This window comes from Ambystoma mexicanum, chromosome 2q, assembly GCF_040938575.1.
Source record: "Ambystoma mexicanum isolate Mex_15411 chromosome 2q, UKY_AmexF1_1, whole genome shotgun sequence".
NCBI classification, from domain to species: domain Eukaryota; kingdom Metazoa; phylum Chordata; class Amphibia; order Caudata; family Ambystomatidae; genus Ambystoma; species Ambystoma mexicanum.
Window position 1 is genome coordinate 280,623,161 of NC_090924.1, and position 24,480 is coordinate 280,647,640.

General features: G+C 49.0%; 1 protein-coding gene across 8 annotated transcripts in view; it reads right to left on the reverse strand.

Annotated features, from left to right (window-relative positions):
• TRRAP (transformation/transcription domain associated protein) overlaps positions 1-24,480 on the reverse strand; it is a 2,065,012-nt gene that overhangs the window by 887,277 nt on the left and 1,153,255 nt on the right. For all 8 annotated transcript variants that reach the window (XM_069647248.1, XM_069647247.1, XM_069647244.1 and 5 more), the window contains one exon: positions 17,930-18,088. In XM_069647248.1, coding sequence (XP_069503349.1) covers positions 17,930-18,088 — 159 coding nt within the window. The remainder of the gene's footprint in view (positions 1-17,929; positions 18,089-24,480) is intronic.

Below are 24,480 nucleotides of genomic sequence, written 5' to 3' on the forward strand. Positions count from 1 at the left end.
CACCGCAAGTAGCTCTAATAAGTTTGTGTGTTCGGACGCTACGGTCGGAGTCCAGATTCCGTGAGCAGTCTGACGGGATAGGTGAGCCCCCGATCCTGTGAGGGATGCGTCTGTGGTTAGAGTGGCTTCCACTGCGGGGGTGGCGAATGGTTTCCCTATTACCAGGTTTTCCTTCGACCACCACCGTAACGAGAGAACCAAGGCCTGCGAGACCACCACTAGATCGTCCCATTGTCCGCTGGCCTGACACCACTGGCTGTTGAGCCACTCTTGCATTGGGCGCATGCGCAGGCGCGCGTGAGGTACCAAATAAATACATGACGCCATCATTCCTAGCAAGCGCATTGCTTTGCGTACCGTCACCTCTCGACCGGCCACATATTGAGGGATCTGAAACAGCATATTTTGGACCCTCTCGTTGGAAGGGAAGACGAGGCCGTCCTTTGTTCGAATTAGAGCCCCTAGGAATTGTTTGACTTGGCTGGGGTCTAAGCTGGACTTCTTCTCGTTGATGGAGAAGCCCAGTTGGAACAAAAGGTCTACTGTCTTCTGGGTGTTTGAGAAGCATGTCTCGTAGGACTCCCCTGTTATGAGACAATCGTCGAGGTAAGGGTATACCGGTATGGATAACCTGCGCAGGTGGGCCGCTGCCACTGCCAGTACCTTCGTGAACACAATGTCGGTGCAGACGCTATGCCGAAGGGTAGCACTCTGAATTGGTAGTGTTTGCCCTCTATCATGAACCTGAGGTATTTTCTGTGCGCTGGCAACATCAAAATATGAAAGTATGCATCTTTCATGTCTAGTGTTGGCATGTAGTCCCCCTGAGATAGCAGGGGAATTACCTCCTGTAATGTTACCATACGAAATTTTTGTGGTTTTACAAATGTGTTCGCTGGGCGCAGATCTAGTACAGGGCACATGGTTGGGTCCTTTTTGGGTACACGGAAGTACACTGAATAAATACCTTCCATTACCTGAGATAGAGGCACGACCTCTATTGCTCCTTTCTGTAGCAGCTGTTCTACTTCTTGCAGGAGGATGACGAGGTGTTCTGGTGACAGGCGTCGTCCCCTTGGAGGTCTGTAGGTGGGGGACCGATTGAACTCTATACAGTACCCGTGGGCTACGGTTGACAATACCCACCGGTCTGTTGTTATTCCCTCCCATGCTGAAAGGAACAATGTTATCCAGCCCCCAAACCGGAGACGCATGGGAGGGGACCCGAACCTTCGGGTCATTTGGTGTTACTTGCCGGGGTGCCTCTGGGGCTGGAGCCCCGGCCTCTGCCCTTGCCACGGCGTTGTCCTCTTTGGTTATACTGGTTACTGGTACCCTGATTAGAGGGCCAGTTGCCTGCAGTGTAATGCTGTTGCTGCTGTTGGCGTTGGCCACGAAAAAAGCGCTTGTTCCCAAATCCCCGCATGTTTGGAGGCTTTGAGATTTGGTCTAAGGTCTTTATGGTGTCGAATTCTTTCTTCGCATTTTCCAGTGCGTCGTGCCCTTCCAAAGAGATTTGACTCTTCTATTGGCTTATTAATGAGTGACGCCTGCGTTTCTGCCTTGAAACCGGAATTGCGAAGCCAGACGTGACGCTTCAGCAGAATTCCCTGTACCAAAGAACGTCCAGCAGTTTCTGCCGCATCAAGAGTGTTCTTAATGATGCTCTGGTTGACCAGAGCTCCTTCTGTAACTGTAGCCAATAAGCGAGTTCTTAGAGGTTCGGGGGCTTCTTCGATGTCCTGCTTAAGCTTTCCCCATTGAGCATCAGCATAGCTTGCCAACAATGTATTATTATTGGCAATCCTAATTGAAAACGCTGCTGAGGCGGAAATTCTTTTGCCCAAGGCATAGAGCTTTTTCCCTTCTTTATCTGGGGGTGCCTCGCTGGTTGACAGTGGAACCCCAGCCTTCTTCCTTGTGTTAGTCACCACTAAGGAGTTCGGGACTGAGTGACCCCCGATATATAATGGGTCTGACTGAGAGGGTGAGAACAATTTCTCGATTCTTGGATTGACCCCTCTTACCAGCGCGGGGGTGGACAGCGATGGGGTGAGTCGTCTCTTAACCGAGGCGAGTATAGGAATGGTTTGACTAGTGGGAGGTTTTTCTTTAATAATCCTTTCGATGAAATCAGTATCTGGGGTGACCTCCCCAGTTTCAACTTCGAAATGCGCTGCTGCCTTCCTCAGTAGCGCCTTGAAGGTGGGCTGATCGTCTACTGGAGATGGGTTCCTGACCGGTGTGGTCTGAGGAGAAGAAATGTCTATAATGTCGGGGTCTGTAGACCCTGATGGCGACTGCCAGGGCTGCAAGCCACTTTCACCTGGGTCCTCCTCGTAGCCCTCCTCACCCATGTTAGTGTCATCATGAAAACCTTCTCTCTCTTGTTGGTCTTCATTATTCACAAACTCATCCTCTTCCTGGAAGTGAGAGTCCTCTTCAGTGAGGTCGTAAGAGTTCATGTCTTCCTGTAGAGGATTGAAGAGCTTCGGGTATTTAGCCCATGGCCCCTCCTGGAGTACCTCCCTTGGCCTTTTGGGTGTCCTATTCTCTGGGACGGCCATGAACCTGTCTATCTTGTCCATACATGACTGGAACCTCTCTACAGTCTAGTAAGGTAGGCCAGAGCGGTCTGGGAGTGAAAAGGGAGTTTCCTCTACCTGTAGTTGCTTAGTTCTGTCCCATAGCGTCGAAGGTAGAGTCCCTTCGCCTTCTGAGAAACCCTCTTGCTGGCTAGGGTCTTCTGTCGACGGTGGGAGCTGTCCCAGCCTACCCTCCGGAGTCCTCAGCGTTTCTTTGGTCTTGTGAGCGATTTTCGACGTGTCACCCGTCGTCCGTCTCTGGCCGTCTTTAGAAGCTATACGCGCGAGGCTTTCGGCGATCAGCTTCTCCGTCGAGGGATCGGCCGCCAGCGCGCTAGACACTGCTGAGTCTTTACTGGCAACGTACGCACTCTTGCGAGGCGCGTCGCCTGAGGATTTGGGGTTAGCGCCCTTATTTAAGGAAAGCCCAGTCGCCGGTCGCGGCGGCGGGGAGGGCTTGCGAGCCTTACGGTCGGAGGAAGACGCCGTTGGACCCGACGCCTCAGTTGACGCTATGGCTGCCTTCGTCTTCGACGAATGCGTGGCGTGGGGTATGTGCTTATGTGTTGTTCTGTGTTCGTCCTTGTCGCCGGGGTGTTCATCCCCATAAGCGGGGCGTGAGCCGGGCTTGTCGGGGCCGGGGACGGACTACGTGGAGCGGGAACGCTCCTTCGAGAGGTCTACAACCTCCGTTGCGGAGGCCGTGTAATCACTGTCCTCGTCACATTCGGCGGCGGCGGCAGCTGGCGAGGAGTCAGACCTAGACATCGCATAGGCTGCCCACCTTTTGACCCTGCGGTCCTTTAAAGTTTTGGGTTTAACTAACTTACAGGCGGCACAGCCGTCCTCTTTGTGATCGAGGGGCAAGCAACGGTTACACCGTTTGTGCTTGTCCTTCCAGGTAAACTTGCCCTTGCAACGCGGGCAAAACCTAAAGGGCGTCCTCTCCATAGCTGAGGGCATGAAATGTGATTACGACCTCGAAAGAGAGGGAGGGGAAAGAGAAAGGCATTCTCAGAGTGTTAACAAAGAAATGACCAACAACCCCACTCTCCCTACTGTATTAGGCCGGCGAGGCTCGGCCACGTGTTCGGCAGCGCCGAAGGATCTCCTCCGCTCGTCCCTCCGTCGAAGATCTTGCTCGGCAGAGAACAGCTTGGCAGCTATGTTGAGGGAGGGATCTATGTGATAGTTAATAATAGTAAAACGACCAAGGGTCGAGGAAATGATTTCGCAAGGTGTCTCTCGAGGAGCTCCGCATAAAGGCGACCAATAACTGGGTGGAAAAAAACAATCTGAGGGACCTAGACGCGTGAGGGATTGTGGGTACATTGCATGTCAATATAGGGATAGTGTTACAGACACGCCTTGTCGACGTCCCCTTTTCGACTACAAAAAACAAAATGCAATACTCTGCAGTGACCACTGGATGTCGGACTATGCACAGCATGTGATTCTAAGCAGATTAACAAACATCAGAAATATGTTTACATATACAACCAGTCATTAGTATGGCAGATTGACCACACTGTTATTTCTGGACAGTCCGCAATAAACACAGAGTTGGTTTTCCATAAGACATGAGGAGAACTCCCTCCCGAGTAGGTACCTCTAGTTTCTAGTCCTTTTTTGAGGTCATTGATCAGGTTGCTCACCGTGTAGTCCGTCTTCTATGTTCTCTAGAATGACGTGGCTATACAGGAAGCAGAGTCACTCGATTACAGAGTGTTTTCTCAGATTGACCAGGCAACGGCTCCCGATGCATGTAGCTGACAGCGGTGCTACAGTGAGTCTTGCATTTCACCCCGCGGCCAACAGTAGAGTTTTTCCAGCCGTGGCGAGTGTGTCGATTTATTTTTCTGCTCAAACGTCCCAGCGCCATTCCATTTGAAATGTCATCAGTGCAATCTGGTCATTGTGGTTAGCCCAGGTCCCGCGGGTCGTTGTGATTTTTATTTAGACTTAGTTTTCCAGTTCTAACAAGGGATGTCCTCCTCTTTTCAGAGTCTGAAGATCCCCTCAGGCTGCGATATAGTGGGACACATATGGACCTATACCACACACCATCTATGGAACTATACCATACACCATCTATCTGTAAGTACACTAAGCAGGTGCTAGCTAAGGATTTTTTGCCATTAGAAATTGTATGATGAGTCTGTATATCATTCATTACAGGCATCCCCAGTCCATAAATATATTCAAACTGTGGCAGTCTCTCGGTAGGACATATCTAATCATCTCCCTGGGACTAAGATCTGAGGTAAATAATAGAAATTTAAAATAAAAATATACCCATATAGAAAGAGCTCTTCCTGAAGAGTGAACAGTACTGTTATATATATGCATTGAAATCTGAGGCATAGGCTAATGTGAGATTTGGGTCCCCTTTTAGGTGACCACCAGATATTAAGAAAAGTTCGAGTAGACTGAGGAAACCAGTACTCTCGAGCAGTTGGGATTGATTTCCGTGGAACCCAGACTACCCTCATTAAGTGGTGATTAGAGGTTAGTGTGGGTGCAATACAACCACTTTTGGGATGTTGTTGAGCTGAATTATTTTATGAAGTCTTGGACATAAAAGCAATGAGGCTGGATTCCGAATGAAGGTTTTTATATTTTATAGGGAGCCAGAAACCATTAAGAACGGTATTTTCACCATCCATCGACACAACAAAGAAATAAGTGTGGAAAGAACCACTCTTCTATTTGTCCTGAAGAAGGTCCTTTTGAACTGTGTGGCCACCATTTCTGGCCCTAGTGTGACCGAAACATATGTAGACGTGACAAGTCGACATGAACTACATGTGGACCATTGTATAAATTATAGATCTTTGTGATCATACTTTCAACTGTGTAAATAATTTGTGTTAAGCGATAAGGAGGTCTTTATGAGCTCTGACCATCTTTGTTTCCCCTATATGCGAGTGTGTAAGTGGACATTGGTTGGTGTGGCCTGTGTATGACTGATGGAATAGTTGTTGCGTTATGTTCTTCTGGTATTTTGGGTAATGATTTTCAATTGCCCGTATGATATGGTAGATTTAATGTTTTTGTAAATAATTCATTAACAAAATAAATATACATTTTGTGATAATTAGTATGTGAGTGAATTGGTTATCCAGCCTCCCTTATCATGGTTTGTGTGTTCTAATTTATATTTATATTTTGCCTGAAGAACTGGTTGATTTACAGGCACCCTTATTAACGATTATCTCAAGAGGGGTCAATGTGAGCTGTAGAGGAGTTACACAGAGATTCACAGTGACAAGTATTCAAATAAACTCTTACACACAAGGTTTCTTGATTAAACAATTATTAATTTAACAGTCAGTTTGAATAAGCCTTCTTCAGAAGGGGCAATATAATAGTAACACACAAGTACACTCCTCAATTCACACTCTCAGTTTCACTAAATCAGCAAATACCCATTTGGGATGGCACACAGACACTTCCTACACTCTCAGGTGACTTAAATAGCTAGGACACTGTGGACATTAATATATCACCTTTGCATTTAGAGCAATAGTTAGGAGAATGTCAAAGAAAAGGGTTAGTAGAATAAAACAAGACATCACACAAACATTCTGAAGCAGGTAAGTACTTTTAAAACCCCTTTCCTGCAAGGAAGGCAAAACACACAATCAGAGGAGAGAAGAGTAATTCAGGGAGCCAGGGCCAGAACAAAGTCCATTGGACAAAAGTCTAGGTGAGCTGAAGCACTTCTTCTAGGTAAGCAAACGTCTTGCACAGTGTTTTAGAAGTCGTTGTAGAAAAAGAAGATTCAGTGTAGGGCCACAAGCTGGGAGGCTTGTCGGAAGAAGAAAATGCAAGCAACTCTAAAGGGGCAACCAAGACAAGACTCAACTGAGATCAAGTAAGGCTACACAAGAGGTAAGTTCTCTTAGACTGTACATTACCTTTGGTTAGAAGAAATGGTTCCAGCTGGCTTCTGTTCCTGTGTGGCTCTGCAGATCCTTGTGTTCCTGTGCCTCAGTCATGGGGACAAGAGGGAGGACTTCTGGGGACTCCTGCAACACAACAGGACAGTCGGCGACAGAATATGTCAAACTGCCATTCAGCGGTACTTCGCGGTTTCAGCTCCTCGTGTCTCAGCAGATAGCACCATGCAGACTCTCGGATACCGCTTTGGATTTTCCTCACATCTGGGGTCCAGTACTCTGTTGAGGTGGCTCAGGCTTGGTCAGTCCTGCTTACTAGGAGTCCGGAGGATCTTCCAGCAGCTCAGGTCCAACTTAAAAGTGATGCACTCCAATCTGGTGTTCCTCTCCCTGGCACTTCGGTTCCTGCAGCAGCAAGAAGTACAGCCAGCTCCAAGAGGATGTCCAGACAAGTTCACTTTGGAGTTAATTGGTCCCACCAACTCAAGGGGAGTAGTCGTCCTTGCAGGGCTTCTCTAGTCGAGGCGAATTCAGAGCTTCAGCACAGCAGCAGGGCTTCCCCGGGCAAACCAACGGGCCAGGAGTTGCAGCAGGCGTCTCTTCCAAGTTCTTCTTCGGATTCCTTTGTCCAGTGGTCGACTCTGCCTTCCAAGCCAAAAAGCCTCACCTTTTATGCAGGTTTCTCTCATTCATTCCAGCCTAGCTGTCAGTCACACAGCAGCGTGGCTGTCCTTGCCGGACAGCCAGCCGGCCAATCACTTGTGAATCCCGCCAAAGACAAAACGAACAAAGGGACCCAACCTGGTATGGCGCGCAGAGTAAATCTCAAGAAGGACCTTTCCAACAAGAAATGGTGAAAAAAGAAGAGCAGGGCCTTTTTGACAAAATGGGCACCCATGGGTGCTTTACTGTTAGGCAGGAACCTCTGCAGTTCCCTTAGGGCCCACTGCAAAAAGTTTAAGACTACAGGTGTTAGCAGTAAACCCAACTGGTAGCAGTCTGTACCACCCAGATTTACCTGGTAGCTGTGGCTGAGCAGTCAGTCTTCCCTCAAGAAGAGTTAGGCAGTATATAGAGTATACACAATAGGGCGAAGAATACAGTAGTACAAGCCAACACTGACCCGAGCTTTGGTTTAAAAGTATATAATTATTTATTTAAAAACAAACTTGTAAAAATACACGGGCACTAATATGTCAAGCAAGTTCAAACACAGTCACTAGAAATATATACACCTCCCTAATTAATTATTTGACAAGTCTAGGTTAATACACCACTTATTTAGCAAAACTGAGGCGAGTGCGTAACCATAGATGGCACTCCAATAATTATTTAAAAAGGGAGAGAAAAGGCAGAAATGGGAAAAACACACAATACCAACACTTTTAAAGAACCACAGCAAGTCAAGAAAGGCAGGGTCTACTGTATAGCAAAAAGTTCATAGGCCAGGCCCACTCTTGGAGAGAGCAAGGCGGAATGTGCCCAAGATCACACAGTGGAAATGCACTAAAAGTCTTTGCAGGAAAGTCAAAAAGAGGTTGGATCAAGTTAGAAAGGTAATGTTAACAGGTCCGAGGTCACCCCAGGATAGAGAGTCAAGGATTTACGGGACACCTTGGACGGTCTGTTGCAAGGGAGACCAGGCGGGACAAAGTACCTGAAATGGTGAGAAAGCTCCAGCGGGGCAGTTGTTCCTGGCAGTGGGTGCAAGTCGGTGCTTTGTCCAGGGGAAGAGAAGATCTCAACGTGGAGGAAAGCTGGAGGTCGTTGCACTGCCAGGGAAGAAACCAGCCGCGGAGGAAAGCTGGAGGTCGTTGCACTGCCAGGGAAGAAACCAGCCGCGGAGTCTCCTGGTTAAAAGGTACTACCCTTTTATTCGTGGTAGTGGTGAAGCGTGGCTATCCGGCCGCCGGGGTGCTTGGCACGGGCGATTCGACCACGAGACGATCCAGGAAGGCGAAAAAGGCGAACTGGTTGGTCCCACCAGCTCAAAGGGAAGAAGACTCTCCTGGAAGATCTTCTCTGTCGTCGGGAAAGTGGTAAGTTTCGTACAGCAGGGCTCCACCAGTGTTGTCGTCGTCGTAGATGGCTCAGCTTCTCCCCTCTTTGTTTTCTTTAGGTCCTGTGGCGACTTCTGAAGTTCCAGTCCCCAAAGCCCTGCTTTTATGCAGCAAAATCCCCATTCATCAGCCTAGCTGTCAATCAAACATGCTAAGTGGTGAGCCGGGCGGCTCACCACTGGGCCAATCACACAAGAGTGCGACTTGAGTTGCCAAGGCAACTCAGTCCAGGGTGCCTATTCCCACCTCCCACACATCCTGTAGACCCAGACAGAATGGCACCACTTTTGGAGGCTTCTGTGCAGAAGCCTGCCAAAAGTGGAACAAAGGGCTCGACTTGGGTTGGAGTTACAGAGGTGAACACAAACGCCATTTTAAAACTGAGTCCTGGCAAAAAGACCCAACCAGGGAATAAATATTAAAAAAATAACCCGGCGGTATCTTTAACATTGCACCAAAAAAGTGGTGCGTTTAAAATGAATGGGAAAATCCCATAGGAAATATTCCGGTGGAATATTTAGCGTGGTAACCACTGCCACCAGCCAGAAACTCGACGAAGGGGGACTGGACAGTGCCCCCCTTGAAAAGCAGACCCAGGGGCAATCAAATTACCCCTACCAGTACTTCCACAATATGATGGTTTGTACTGGTTCTGTTCACAATTTAAGACTAGTAAAGTCAATGGTGACTTTACATGCCCTGGGAGACAGTAGCCAGTCCCAGGGTATGGAGTCTATGTTTGGGGGTCACTATGACACCCCTGTGATACTGCACTGAGGGTGCTGTGTAACACATATAACAAAAATACATGAAGCCCTATGGAGTAAAAGACCCCATAGTCCATAAAACACACTTCAAAGTCAAAAGACATTCTCAAATCATGCCTAAGAGTGGGAAATAAAGAGTCTCACTCTTAGCAGGAGAAAAAAATTAAACCCCAAAAATCCAGCAAAGCTGCTGGGGGACTCACTAGGTTTGGGAAATTAGCCTTTACAGAGAATTCTCCCTAACATTTGCAGCCCGCGGTAAAAAAACACAATGGTAGTTAAAAGTAAACCACTGCCACCAGCCATTGATTGTAGAAAGGTTAACAAAATTGTTACATGAGAAACTAGACAAAGGGGATTCTAAGAAACCCCTCCAGCACCCTATTGTAAGATAGCATGTGCTGGGTCTAGAAAGTTACAATGTAAGTAAAGTAAATTTTACTTCACTGCTCTTGGAAACAGTCGTTTATACAAGAGAAGGTATTTAAACCTTTGGGAAATCTAATACTTCCTTGTGCCACTGCACTGAAGGTGCTGTGTGTCACAACGTAAAGATGATGCCTATGGAGTTTGTCAGACTACACAACCAAAAACAAAAAACAGAGTCCAAACCACATTAAAATACTTGGGAGAGTCGGAAAAAAGGGGCTCACTCTCTCCAAGTTAAAAATTAAAAAGTCCTAGAGTCCAGCAAAAGGGCTAGGGGTCGCTAAAGTAGAGAGGAATTAGCACATTTCTGAGAATTCTCCTTAACATGAAGCCACGGCAAATCACACAATCTTCTTCCTTATGCATGGGGTGCAGACAATACAGGCCCTGGGAATGTTTGTCCTACATGTACACATTCCGCAAACCTCAGCCGGAGCAAAGCTTGAAGAGGGAAGGGCCGTCCTTCTCTTTCGACATGATCCACGCGGTATAGGCCTGAAGAACTTCTGGAAGCTTCCAAGAAGGACACTTGATGAAACTTGATGAAATCAGCCCTTGAGGGGTGCTGAAAGAGCCGGAAAACGTATCCCCGTTAACCAGAAGGATAATCGATAGAGCACACAGACTCCATTCACCAAAAAATTTAGTTTTCCTATCAAAAAGTGAAAAAACACAGAAAAGCTTGAAGAGCTAAACGCGAGGACTCCCAACACTTGAATGTGCGGTAAAAATCTGAAGATGGCTGCCTGGGGAGGGGCTTAGGTAGAGGGCAGTCATTGGCTGGGCGCAGTATGACCCAGAGCTCAATGATTGGTTTATAGGAGAACAAGTTACTTCTTACCTTGTAACGTTCTTTCAATGGGATATTCCTCCGACGTATTCCTTATCTTTGATAATTCGTCTCCAGCTTGCTGGCCTCGGAAATTTTTTCTCTGTGGAGGGCGCTGCGTGTCGACGTCCGCCGAGTCGATGTCCCTCGACAGCCACCGTATCGGCGCCGACGTCACCATGCCCATAAATAGCCACGCACGGCATCCGTTGCTCAGTTCCGTTTTGTAGCATAAGATAAGTCATGCCTGAATTGGTTATTGACCTTGAAGATGCAACCACAAGGGAAGTATTACTGCGGGGATGGATGGGAGGGGCGATAAGTAATATGTCGCAGGAACATCCCATCAAAAGAACGTTACACGGTAAGAAGTAACTTGTTCTTCGAAGGGATTGTGTCCTCTGACATATTCCTCATCTTTGATAGACTCCCATAGCAGTGGCATGTAATTGGAGGTGGGAGTAATAATGTCATGTATCCCTTTTAGGAATGAACTGCATGTAATACGGCTTTTCCAAATCTGGTCTCTTGACTAGCGGAGGAATCCAGGTTGTAAAGTTTTGTGAACGTATGTGCGGACGACCATGTGGCAGCCGCACATATGTCTCGGATCGGTACCCCTCTTTGGAGGGCCGAAGAGGCTGCGATATCCCTGGTTGAAAGAGCCCTAAGATTTTGGGGTGGCTCTTTCCCTGGCAGTTTGTAACATTTCAGAATGGCCAAAATAATCCACCTGGAAATGGTCTGTTTTGTTATGGGTAGTCCCAACTTGTGACCTGAATATCCTACAAACAGTTGGCCTGCTTGCCTAATCCTAGCCAGTCTGCAGATGTAAAAGCTCAGAGCTCGCCTCGGGTCCAGTCTATGTAGCCTTTCTTCCTCTTTCCCCGGATCGGGAGGAGGGTAGAACTAAGGTAAGGTAATTTTCTGAGTAATATGAAATTCAGAAACCACCTTTGGGAGGAAATTAGGCTTCACCTGTAGGACAACTTTGTCCTTATGGAAAATTGTATGGGGGGGTTTACAAGAGAGAGCTTGTAGCTCGCTCACCCTCCTAGCAGATGTTAGTGCTACCAATAGGACAGTTTTCAGCGTGAGAAATCTCAGCGAACAAGAGTGGAGTGGTTCGAATGGAGTACCCATTAGGAAGTTTAAGACTAAATTTAAGTCCCATAACGGAACTTGGAATGGTCTTGGAGGATAAACATTAGTTAATCCCTTGAGAAATTGTATTACTAGAGGTAGTTTGAAATACAATGGCTCCTCTGCAGTGCGCTTGAAGATTGAAAGCGCTGCGAGATAGCCTTTTACAGTGCCAACTTGAAGGCCTGAGTTTGCCAAGTAGAGTAGAAACGATAACACTGTTGGTGTACCACATGAAAAAGGGTCGATATTCCCTTCTCTACATCAGCTGCAAAATTTGTTCCAACGGCAGCGGTATAAAGACTTTGTTGCTGGCCTTCTGGCCGAAAGCAACACCTCCATGACGTCATCAGGTCCCAATCCTTATACCTCACCCTTTCAGAAGCTAAGCATGAAGGTTGAGGGTTCTGATGTCTGGATGGAGAACCTGACCTCCCTTCTGCGAGAGAAGATTCTCTTTGCGTGGAAGACGGATTGGAGGGCAGATGGACATATCTAGAAGGTCCGGGTACCACGTTCTCCTGGCCCAGTCCGGGGCAATTAGGATCATGGTTTTCCGGAATCTTCTCAACCTCCTGATCATTTGAGGAATAACAGGGACTGGTGGAAACGCGTAAAGGAGTGGGAACTCCCAGTCCACTGCGAACGCGTCTCCTAGAGCTCCTCTCGGGGGAAATTCCCTTGAACAGAACAGATCGCACTTTCTGTTGGTGCTTGTGGCGAACAGATCCACCTGAGGGGTTCCCCAAAGGGCGAAGATCTCTTGAAGGACTTCCTGAGCTAGCTCCCACTCGTGGGAGACTGTGCTCTGCCTGCTCAGAGCGTCTGCTGTCAAGTTCTTCTCTCCGGCTAGGTGGACTGCCGATAGAGAGATTCTTTCCTGAATTGCCCAAAACCAGAGCTGCATTGCCTCTCTGCACAGTGGCAGTGACCCTACGCCTCCTCTTTTGTTGAGGTGGTGCATGGCCACCGTGTTGTCCATCATTATCAGGACATTTCTCCCCTGTACTGATGGCAGGAAAGCTTTCAGCACTAGTCTGATCGCTCTCAGCTCTAATAGGTTGATATGTAGTCTGGACTCCGATGGAGACCAACGACCGCTAATGGTCAAGTCGTTGGCATGGGCTCCCCACCCCGCGAGTGAGGCGTCTGTGACTACTGTTATCTCCGGCCATGGTTGACAAAACAGTTCTCCTTTCAAGATGTTCTCTGGATAGGCCCACCATTGAAGGTTGTGGGCTACTTTGTCCGGAATCCGGAGGAGATCTGTCATTCTCCCTGAGAATTGCGACCACTGAGTTCTCAGTGCCCACTGAAGAGATCTCATTCTCAGGCGAGCCTCTGGGACAAGGAAGATGCAGGATGCCATGAGCCCTAGCAACCTCAAAAAGTCGAAGGCTGTGAGACGTTGGGCATTTTGGAACTTGTTGACCATCTGCAGAATATCTTGAGCCCTCACCTCTGGTGGCGAGGCTTTTCCCAGGGAAGTGTCCAGGACCGCTCCAATGAACTGGAGTCTCTGTGATGATATCATCTGTGACTTCTTTAAATTGAGGGAGAAGCCCAGTTTGTGAAGGAAGTGGGAGACATAATCTAGCTGGATCTGAGCTTGTTCCGAAGATACAGCCCTGATCAGCCAATCGTCCAGGTAGGGGTAGACTCCTACCTGGATCCCTTCCCTCCTTAGACTCGCAGCCACTACCGACATTAGCTTGGTGAAGACCCTCGGGGCGGAGGTCAGCCCAAATAGCAGAACTCGAAATTGATAATGAGAGTCGCCAATTGCGAACCTCAGGTATTTCCTGTGTTTGAGATGGATTGGCACATGGAAATAAGCATCCTGAAGGTCCAGAGATACCAGCCAGTCCTGGAGCTGGAGGGCCTGAAGGATCCGAGAGAGTTACCATCTTGAACTTGTCCTTCCTGAGGATCTTGTTCAATTCTCATAAGTCCAGGATGGGTCTCAGTCCTCCGTCCTTCTTTGGTATGAGAAAGTAGGGGGAGTACCAGCCCTTGTTCCTGTCCGCTACAGGTACCGGTTCTATGACACCTTTCTCTAGCAGGTCTATTATTTCCTGCAAGAGGAGCGGATCTGGAACTTTTAGAGAGCTGTGCCCCGGTGGATGACTCTGAGGAATGTGTAGAAAGGATAGGCAGTAACCCTGGGCAACTGTCTCCAATGCCCAAGCATCTGACGTTATAGCCTGCCATTCCGTCAGATGGTGATTAACCTGCCCCCTACAGGTGTTTTGTGTGGAAAGACCTCATAGTGGTTTTGGGGCGGCTGATGCAGATGCCAAGGGTAAAGAGGCACCTGCTGCTGCTGCGGCTTTAGTACTTTTGACCCGTCCACCTCGGGTGAATCTCCTTTGGCCTCTTTGAGCCGGCTGTCCTCTGCCTTTCCCGAATGCGGAATAATAGCGAAAGGACTTTCCTCTTCCTGAGGGGCGAAAAGGAGTTTGGCGGATTGCAGCTCCTAACGATTTTGCCGCTGCTTTAGATGTCTGCAACTTTTCCAGACTGTCATCAGCCTTTTTACCGAATAAAGAAGAGCCATCAAAGGGCATATTCAAAAGTCTGGCCTGTACATCTGGAGCAAAGCCAGACTTTCGCAACCACGCATGCCTGCGGATTGTCGTACTTGCTGCCATGGCCCTGCTGATACTGTCAGCGGAATCGATGCCAGTTTGAAGTGACTCGCACATGGCATCTTTGCCATCTTTAATAATGTTAAGGAAGGCTTCCCTTTCCTCTCCTTCGGGTATGCAGTCAGCTGCTGATGAAGCACACTCCCACAGTGTGTGACTGAACCTGGCGAGCATACAGGTGGCGTTGATGGACTTCAACGCCACACTACAAGCAGAAAATACTTTTTTTGCCATATAATCGTACCTTTTGTCATCTCTATCCTGTGGGACAGAAGGGTAAGCGGACCTGCTGCTTGATGAAGTTGTCGCTTGAACCACCAGGCTCTCTGGAGTCGGGTGTTTTGATAAGTATTCAGGGTCAGCCGCAGCTACCCTATACTGGGCTGACAATCTTTTATTGACTGCAGGGATAACTTCAGGAGTTTCCCAATTAGATGAAATCTTTCTTTGTAAGGCTGCATGGAAGGGGACCACAGGATCCTCCTGTGGACCTTTGTCTAATATGTCTGTCAGGTCATCCTGTTGAAAAACAGGTGAAGGCGCAGACCAACCCATAAATTCAATAATCCTTGCCATCAGGGTTCTATAGGGTGTTTCGGCATGTTCCCCTGGATCTGGTTTAACAAATTCCACTTCTGGGGAAGTGTCCAGCCCACTTGCCTCATGTAATGACTCCTGTAGGTCTTTCAACCTTCTTTCCTCAGAGGTGAAATCCTCTGAAACAGGTAGTGTGGTCCTCTGCAACCCGAAGGTTTCCTGGTCAGAATCCTCCCCTTCTTCATAGATTAAGGTACTCTGACCTTGGAAATGGTGTAAAACCCATTTCTAAGGCAGAAGGAGCCAAACTCTTCATTATTGGGCGAGAAAACATTGATGTCGTCGACGCCGATGTGACAGACTTCGAAGGCGCCGAGAACGGCATCGAGAAAACAGGAAGAGGCCTCTAAGAACTCGACATCCTCGGCGTCGTGCCGGAGGCTCTTGGTATCACCGTTGGCTGTGAAGTAGCCGTGGTTTTCTCTTTCATCAGCGTTGATGTGGAGTCGATCGACCGATGCGTCAAAGAACCCTTTGACAACGGCGTCGATGGCGCCGATCCATGCGTCGAAGGGATCTTCGACGACGGCGTCGAAAACGGTGCCTTCTTACCCGATGGCCCGTGGCACTCTCGGGTGGAATCTTTCGCCGGGTGCAGCGACTCACAGCGTTTCGATTTTTTGGGTTTTTCACCCGGGTTATCGCCCTCAGCTGTCTTCGAGGGGGTCGAGGCCGCTTTCTCGAAGACGCTTAGCATTTTCTTCCTGAATTCCTCCCACTCAGCCTGAGAGCTGTGTTTTGTGGGGCAGGAGACCCTTTCTGGGGAAATAGAAGATGACGAGAAAGGGGATCTTCGACGTCTCTTCTTTGAGTGTCTCGATCTCGACGAATGGTGGGAGCTACTTAGAGATCTAGAATGGGAATGCTTTCGACGGCGAGGAGACGAATGCCTCGACTCAGCCGAAGAAACTTTCGAGGCTTTGACTGATTTACCTCTCTCGAGCTTCCCCTTGCGCTCCTTCAAGGCTTTCGCCATCATGGAAATGCAGTCCTCAAACTCTGAACAATGGTGCTCGGCTCCCAAGCACCACAAGCAGATCCTGTGTGGATCCGTTATTGAAATTCTTTTACCGCAGTCTCGACATTTTTTGAAGCCGGATCGCGGCGTAGTCGGTTCCGATGAAGAAGCCATCGAGAACGAGTTGGTATTTTCGAGTAAATCTAGAAGGTTTATCTGACTGAACTGAGCAACGATATTCCGAGGCCCCACGAAGCGCGGAAAAACTGAACTGAGCAACGGATGCCGCGCATGGCTATTTATGGCCATGGTGATGTCGGCGCCGATACGGTGGCTGTCGAGGGACATCGACTCGGCGGACGTCAACGCGCAGCGCCCTCTACAGAGAAAGAATTTCCGGGGCCAGCAAGCTGGAGACGAATTCTCAAAGATAAGGAATACGTCGGAGGACACAATCCCTTCCAAATAAAGTTCTGAAACGAAACTGAAACCGTTTTTTCCTTTTACTGAGGAATCCCAGCCTGACGACAGGGAATATTTATGAGCATGTGAATCCATGCCAGACCCCGTGCTGGAGAATCTACCTTTTCTCACCTTCCCCCAGAGGCTCACTGTCTCCAGAGCCCTGGGGTCCTCTGCAAACTGGACTACTGCAACAGTCTCTTTCTCAATTGTCCCATTTCTCTCCGGCCTGTTCGAACTTCTCCAGAACAGAACCGCTGACTTCTACTTGACCTCAAGCCCAGGGACCTCATCTCGCCGGCGCTGAAATCACTGCACTGGCTCTCTGTGGCAGCAAGGACCAGGTTCAAGTCCCACTGTATAGTCCACAGGGCTTTATGGGGACGGGGCCCCTACTACCCTACAACGCTCTCTTCCCAAATACTCTCCTTCTGGAGCCCTCCACTCGGCCTCCTCCAAATCTCTACGGGTGAGACGTTTTTCCAAACGGAGATTTGGGTGTAGATCCTTATGCTCTGCAGGGGCCTCCCTCTGGAACAGCCTCCCTGCCTCTCTGTGTCTTGAACTCGACCTTAAGTTCCGGAAAGGACTTCCTTTTCTCTTCCTCTTCCTCTTTCTCTTTCCCTCTCTCTCTCTCTCTCTCTCCTGCTAACATCCTCTCTCCTCGCTTCTTTCTCTTCCCCAACCTGCTCAGCTCGCTGACTGGTCACCTGGTGCACCCCCAGAGCCCTACAGTCCCAGGCTCCCACACCAGTCCTGCACTTACATCTGGGCCTCTGCACGTTGCTTGGCACTACTGCATTATGTTCTGTGAGAGGGGCAACCACTCTGCACTTAACACTGGCCCCTGCTGGACTGGGCGCACTTGTCCCTCTCCCCCTCCGTCGCACTTACTGTCTCTAGGCACTTGCACGACTCTGAATGTACTTGGTCTAGCAAGTCTGTCTGTCTGGTCCTCCCTAAGTCTCCCATCCATAGCAAGGCCTACTAATGTAGTTTATTGTACTGTACGTTCATTTCCCCCCTCCCCCCTTCTCTCCTCACTCTGTCACGCATTTACACTAGTAAGATATGCCTCTGCCCTAGTATGCTCGTTATTGTCGTTTGATCATTCACAATTTTCAAGGCCTTAGAATGACAACTGTAATACCTTTTTCTCTTCCCGCCTTGTAGCACCTCACTTGTGTATAAGCACTGAACAGGTTGCTCACATGGACTTACTAGATGTATAAACTTTTTGTTTTAAGTTGCAAAGAGTGATGAAAAATGATTCAATTGGGACACCTAAAGATAGATGATTTAGTGTGTAAACAGTTTGTTATAAACTAATTCATAATAAAAAACTATATATTTTTTTAAAAAGCACTTTAGAAATAAACAATTACAATTACACCAGTTGCCTCCATTAAGTGGCACTTGGCATTTATTTTCTGGGACGACAAAGCAATTGCTTCTGTAATGGAACATTCAACCTCAGTCTTACTCACAATTCACTTTGCATTCATACTACAAAAACAATTGTCCGCACTAAAACAACAGTAACGCCCACCTGCTGGTCCTTAATTCTTTGTAATTCCCATTTAATAACCACTTCAGCCAAGTCTACAGCCAGTTTTCTTTGTTCGATGGTGACACTAGGCGTGAAGCCCAATCTCTGCATTGCGCTGACCATATGCTGCACCAAATGGTGTCGCACTGGGTAATAAACCTGTAAAATAAGTGCTATTAATACAATCTTATTTTCACCATAACATTACTGCAGGAAGTCTAAGCAACACGTTTTAAAAGTACTAGTCATTGTAGAAATATTGTTTGGTGACAATACACATTTACTCAGACTGGGCCTGATAACAGCATTTTCTGGTATTCACTAGTATTCATCACAAGGTTGCCCTGTCGGCATCACATTTAGAAATTAAATTAATAGAAATATGGCCATACAAAAAATTGCCCCTTGGGATTATAAAAGTATACTTTGTTACCTAATCAATTAAGGTTTTGAAGGATTTAGCATATGTTCCTAGTAATTAGAATTAAGATACAAAGATATAAAACCACAATGTAGAACTCATTTATTTTATATATTTAAAGCATGCTTCTGGTTTCTAAGCAATACATTGCTTAACTGTAAGAAATAAGTTACTTGCCTGTAACTCTTGTTCCCCAGCATTGGTATAGTTCATGGATTCACATGCTCTTGAATATTCCCCGTTGTCAGGCTGGGAATCCTCAGTAACATTAAAGTAGTTTACCTTTAAACTTTTAAACTGCTTGCCACATTAGTGCTCTATTGAAGTCATTTTGGGTCATACTGGCCACGGCCGGTAAGACGGGTTCCATTAGCTCCTCTCCTGGTGGCCATCTTCAGATTAGGCAGCACAAGTAATGTGGCAGTATGAGACTAGAAGAGCAAGAAAGGTTTTGGAGGGTGGGTTGCATGTGAATCCATGAAAGATACCAATGTTGGAGAAGGAACAAGTTACTTATCTGTAACTGTTGTTCTCCAGCATGGGTCTGGCATGGATTCACATGCTCATGAATATTCCCTGTCGTCAGACCTGGAATCCTCTATAAAAGAAAAAAATGTTTCACTTTCAAACTGTCTTTCTCCTATAAATCAATCACTGAGCTCTGGGTCCTACTGCTCCCAGCCAATGACTGCCCTCACGCTAAGCCCCTCCTTTGGCAGCCATCTTCACATTTGGTAGCACGTAAAGTGGAAGTATGACCAAGAAGAGCCACAGAGGGGCAGGATTGCATGTGAATCCATGCCAGACTCATGCTGGAGAACAATAGTTACAGGTAAGTAACTTGTTCCTTCTCCAGCATGGGGTCTGGTATGGATTCACATGCTCATGAATAAAGAACACATAGCAGTACATACATACACAACCACAGGAAGTGGCAAGGCTCAACAGCAGTACATACATACACAACCACAGGAAGTGGCAAGGCTCAACAGAAGCAATTACTCTTACCTCCGGAACAGGCTCACCTTCAAGCGAACAGTCTGCGTAGCACTTCTTGGCCGATGCTGGACTCCTCTCTGGAATCCCTGTCGACGCAGTAGAATCTTGTAAAGGTGTGCGTAGACCTCCACGTAGCAGCCCTGCTGTCCATCAGCGGCACACCAGACGGGAACGCTGTTGTTACAGCGATCGCTCTGGTGGAATGGGCTCTCGGACGGCCGGGCAACTGTCGGTTTGCCAACCGGTGACAGTGCGTGATACAGCCAGAGAGCCACCAGGAAATGGAAGCCTTGGACAAAGTTTTCCCATGGTTCACAGGACCAAAGTTCCCGAAAAGTTGACACCTCTACCGGAAACTCTTTGTGCGTGCCACATAGAACTTCAGAGCATGCGCCACATCCAGCAAATGCAAAGTCCTTTCACCTGGCGACGAAGGTGTCAGAAAAAACACAGGCAACACCAAAGGTTCGTTGAGGTGGAATTCCGACTGAATCTTTGGCATGAAGGAGGGGTGCGTCCGCAACACCACCCTTGTGTCGTGAAAAGTCAGATAAGGCCGCTTGCAGGACAGGGTCTGGATCTCACCAACCCTCCTGGCAGAGGTGATGGCCACGAGAAAAAACGTTTTGCACTAAAGGAACTTGAGAGGGGATTGATGCATATGTTCGAAGGGGGCCCTCATGAGCCTCGTCAGTATCACGTTGAGTTCCCCCATGCCACGGCAGGTGCCTTCAGCGGCGTGAGCAATCAAAACAGTCCTTTGAGGAACTACTTGACTAGACGGTGTGACGAAAGAGAAGACCGTCCCAGAGACCTGGTGTAGCGGGAGATAGCCGCCAGATGCAGTTTGATGGAGGCGTGCGCCAGTCCTGCGTTGGCCAAGGACAACAAGTACAGAAGGATCTGTGGGGCCATGACCCTCAGAGGGTTGACATTTTGTGTCCGGCACCACGTTGCAAACAGCTTCCACTTGTGCCCGTAGCACTTAAAAGTCGACGATGCTCAGGCCCTGGCAAGGACCTCTCTGCAGTATGCTGGCAGCATGTACCCACCAAACTCTAAGACTGCAGGAGCCAGGCCTTCAGGTTCAGCGATCCTGGGTCATGATGGAGGATTGCACCCCCTTCCCTGGTGAGCAGATCTGCGACCACTGGCAGCTTGACTAGAGGTGATGTTGACGGACTGAGAAGATCTGGGTACCAAATCTGCCTTGGCCATGCCGGGGCGACGAGGATCATCCTGCATCGGCACTGTTTGAGTTGATTGATGGGTCGCAGCAGGAGAGGCAATGGAGGGAACACATACAGGAACAGGACTTCCCACAGGAAGGAGAACGCGCCCCCCCCCCCATGCTCCTCGGCTGAGGGAACCTGCGGGCGTACCTCTGGCACTTGGGAGTTTGTGGCAGTCTCAAAGGGATTGATGTGTGGCTGGCCCCATTTGCCGAACAGAGGTCCACCTGGTCCTGCCAAAGCTCCCACTCGTGGCAAGAACGCAGATCCCAGCTGAGTGAGTCTGCAATGGTGTTCTTGACACCCGCCAGGTAAAAGAGGAAGAGGAACATGTCCTGCCGAATGGCCCAACGCCACAAATCTTGGGCCTCCTTGGAGAGGGCCGGCGAGCGGGTCCATTCTTGCTTCCGGATGCAGAACATGGTGGTGGTGTTGTCTGTGAAGATCCTCACCACCTTGCCCTTCAACGACAGCAAAAAAGAATTGGGGGGGGGGACCAGAATATGGCACAAACTTCTAGGACATGTAGAGGCCCTTTTCGTCTGGCTGCCTGAAGCCTCTGGCGTGGAACTGCCCGGTGTGGGCTCCGCAGCTGTCTAGAGAGGCATCTGTGGTGACTGTCTCCTGGTGAAACTGCGTCCCCAGGAGGAGACTTGGCCATACACCCCACCACTGTATCGCCTGACGGAACCTCTCGTTTAGGGTGATCTTGTCCATAAAGGTCCCGATACTTGCATCCACTTCGCATCCAGGAACTCCTGGAGGGGCCTAATCTGCAGTGGCGGATGAGGGTGATGCAGGAGGACATCATGCCCAGCAGCAAATTCGATGGACCGCACTGTGGCCGTCTGCGCCGATGACAGGCGCTGTACTATGCCGTGTATGGCTACCACCCTCTCCTCTGAGGGGGATGTCGAACACATTACTGTTGAGCCGGGCACCTAGAAACAGCGCGTTCTGAGATGGCGTCAAGCAGGACTTTGGATAGTTATAGAGAACCCCAACTCCGTCAACAGACGTACAGTCCTCGAAGTGTGCTTGCTTGTCGGAGCGGGATTGAACGAGCAAATCGTCCTTGTAAGGGTACAAGTGGATGCCCTGCAGACGAAGGTGCGCTCCCACCGTGGCCAAGCACTTTGTAAAGACCCTCGAAGCTGACTTTAGGCCGAAGAAAAGAGCCTTGAACTGGTAATGCCTCCCCAGAACCACAAAATAGTAGGAATTTGCTGTGCTTACTGTGAATGGGGATATGGAAGTATGCGTCCTCCAAATCCAACAATGTCAAATAATCCCCTTCCGCCAGCTGGCTGAGCACGTGTTGTAACCTGACCATCTGGAACTTCTGGGACTTTAAGTACTACGACGAAGATCCAGGATAAGCCTCCAACACCCTGTTTTCATTCTAACAGGAAAGTATCTGGAGTATACTTCGAAGCCCTGGAGGTGTTGGGGAATGGGTTCTATCGTACTCCTCTATAAGATGGCACGCACCTCTTGCAGAAGCTGTGGCCTGTGTTGTTCCCGTCGGTGCACCGGTGGGATTCGAGGACACTTGCGTATGAACTCCAAGGTGTGCCTCTGTTCCAGAGCGTCCAGCACCCATCTGTTGGTGGTGATCTACCTCCACGCGCTGACTTATTTCTCCAGCCGGCCTACCACAGTGGTGTTTAAATGGGGGCAGAGGCCGCAGCCGGTTCAGGTCTGCTTGGGGGTAGGGGCCCTGCACTGTGGGCATCGCTGCCGCTGTCCTCTGCTGCCGTGAACCTGAGAGAGACCCCTGTATGCTTCTTGAGTGGACAAGCGGGTAGACTGTTGTTACGGGGTAGTATATCCCTTGGAGGATCTGCTGGGCTTTCCCCTGGACGAACGAAAGGACAGCCGATGTTGTTGCAGGGTTCCCAGAGAGCATTCTGTCTCTGTGTCAGTCTTTATGGCTTGCAAAGACTCGTCGATGGCCTTGCCGAAAAGGTTTTCACTGTCGGACGGCATATCCAGCACCTTTGCCTGTACATCCTGGCGGAGGTTTGTGGCCCTTAAGCACCCTTGTCGATGAAGGTAGGCGCTGTTCCCCATCTGGCGGAAACCTGTGTCCGCGATGACCACTGCCAATGTAATGGCATGGTCGGGGGCCACCTCCCCTCCTGTAACAGTTCCAGTGCATCGACCACCTTGACCTCAGGCAGGAAGTCTAGAACAGGTCCCAGTTTGTACCATTGTTCTCGGTCCTATCGGGACAAAATGGCTAGGGCATTACTCGCCTTGATGTTGAAGGCTGCTGTATAGATTATTATCTTGTCCATTACGTCCAGCTTCTTCCCCTCCTGGTCTGGAGGCACCATGGCTGCCGATTACTGGTTTGACGAGCCCATCATGGCTGCAGCTGAGACCACTGAGTCAGGCAAAAGGTTGAGATCTTAAGCACCTGGGAGCTGAATCTGTTACCCTGTACTTTTTCTCCAGTCTGTCACGCTTGGACGGGCCGTACTCCGGTTCTTCATTAGCGCAAGGCCCTCCTCCCAGATATCATCCAGGAAAGGAACGGACATGATGGTCTTTCTTCTGGATTTGTGCCGCTGGTACAGAAATCCTTCCTTCTTAGTTTCCTCATGTACTAATTGAATCAGTTCAGAGGCCCTGGACGTCATTGAATGAAAGGATCCAACTTCGTCTGGTGGGGATGCCCTGTGGGGTTCGTCCGCATGTCGTGATTCCCCGTCAACTGGCACCAAGTCGTAATCCTTGTTGGTGCCTGTAGCCATAGTAGCCATGTCTGTGAGCGGAGCCAGAGCTCCGGGTGGAGTCAGGTCGCAAGGTGGCCGAAGGGTCGGGTGATGCAAAGGGTCCCCCTTTAGACTTTCTCTTCTGACGAGGAGGGCTCAACCTCAGAGGCTCCTGAGGGTTGTATGGTGGTGCAGGGCCCTGTATAGGGGGCATTCTCTGCTGGTTCTTCGTGACCAGTGCGTGTAGAGTCGTCGGAATGTCTAGCGACACCTCCCTCAGCTGAGGGGTGAAAGGAGCAAGTGGTGTAGGGTCCGGAGTGACACGCCTCCTTTTTGCGCGCAGGGGACGCTCAGATTCTCCTCCTTCGTGGTCTGTATAGTAGTCATTAGACAAATCATTTTTAATGTTTTCTGTGTTTGAGTAAATCTGCAACAGTTTTTCTGGAGCAGTAACGTGGAACCACATCCCACGGAGGTTGCAGCAGGATGGCCTTGCCGTCCTTTCTTTCCTTCTCAGAAGGCTTCTGGGCCAATGCGGTCGCAGGTCCTTTTCCCATCCCCGGGGTGCCTGCTGTCTTTGTAGCTGCCTCTGCAGCTGTATCTCGCCTCTGGTTTTAAGGACACACATGTGGTCGCCATCATAGGCACCAACTTCACAGACCCGCTCTCCTTCAACGCTGTCGTGGTGGACATCGTCGACTTCGTCTGCGATGTGGTCGCCGAGGCCTTCGTCGCCGAGGCCTTCGTCGACGGGGCCTTCGTCAAATCGATAGACTTGGAAGACAGAGGTCTTAGTTAGTCCACCCTGGTCTTCTCCCTCGTCGGTTTTTTACTTACTCTATGCTCTGCTATGTTTTCTGTTTAACCATAGTGCTTATTTTCCCATCATAAATATGTTATGTGTGATCCTAAAAATAAAGTGTATATTTTTCAGTATAGCAGTGTGGTGTGTTCTTTTGGGGAGTCTTTTTGACCTCCCTGCCAGCTTTCTTCCCTCCTGAAGTTTAGCTTGACTGCATTTCTCCAGTTACCATTTAAGATTTTCATCTTTGCTTTTGGGTGACACACTGTTCTACCATTAGGCTAGATCAGTAGTCTTCAAACAGTGGGGTTGTCGTGTCGGGGACGGAGGAACACGAGGCTCTGCCAAAACGGAGTACGGCGACTGACTTTAATAGA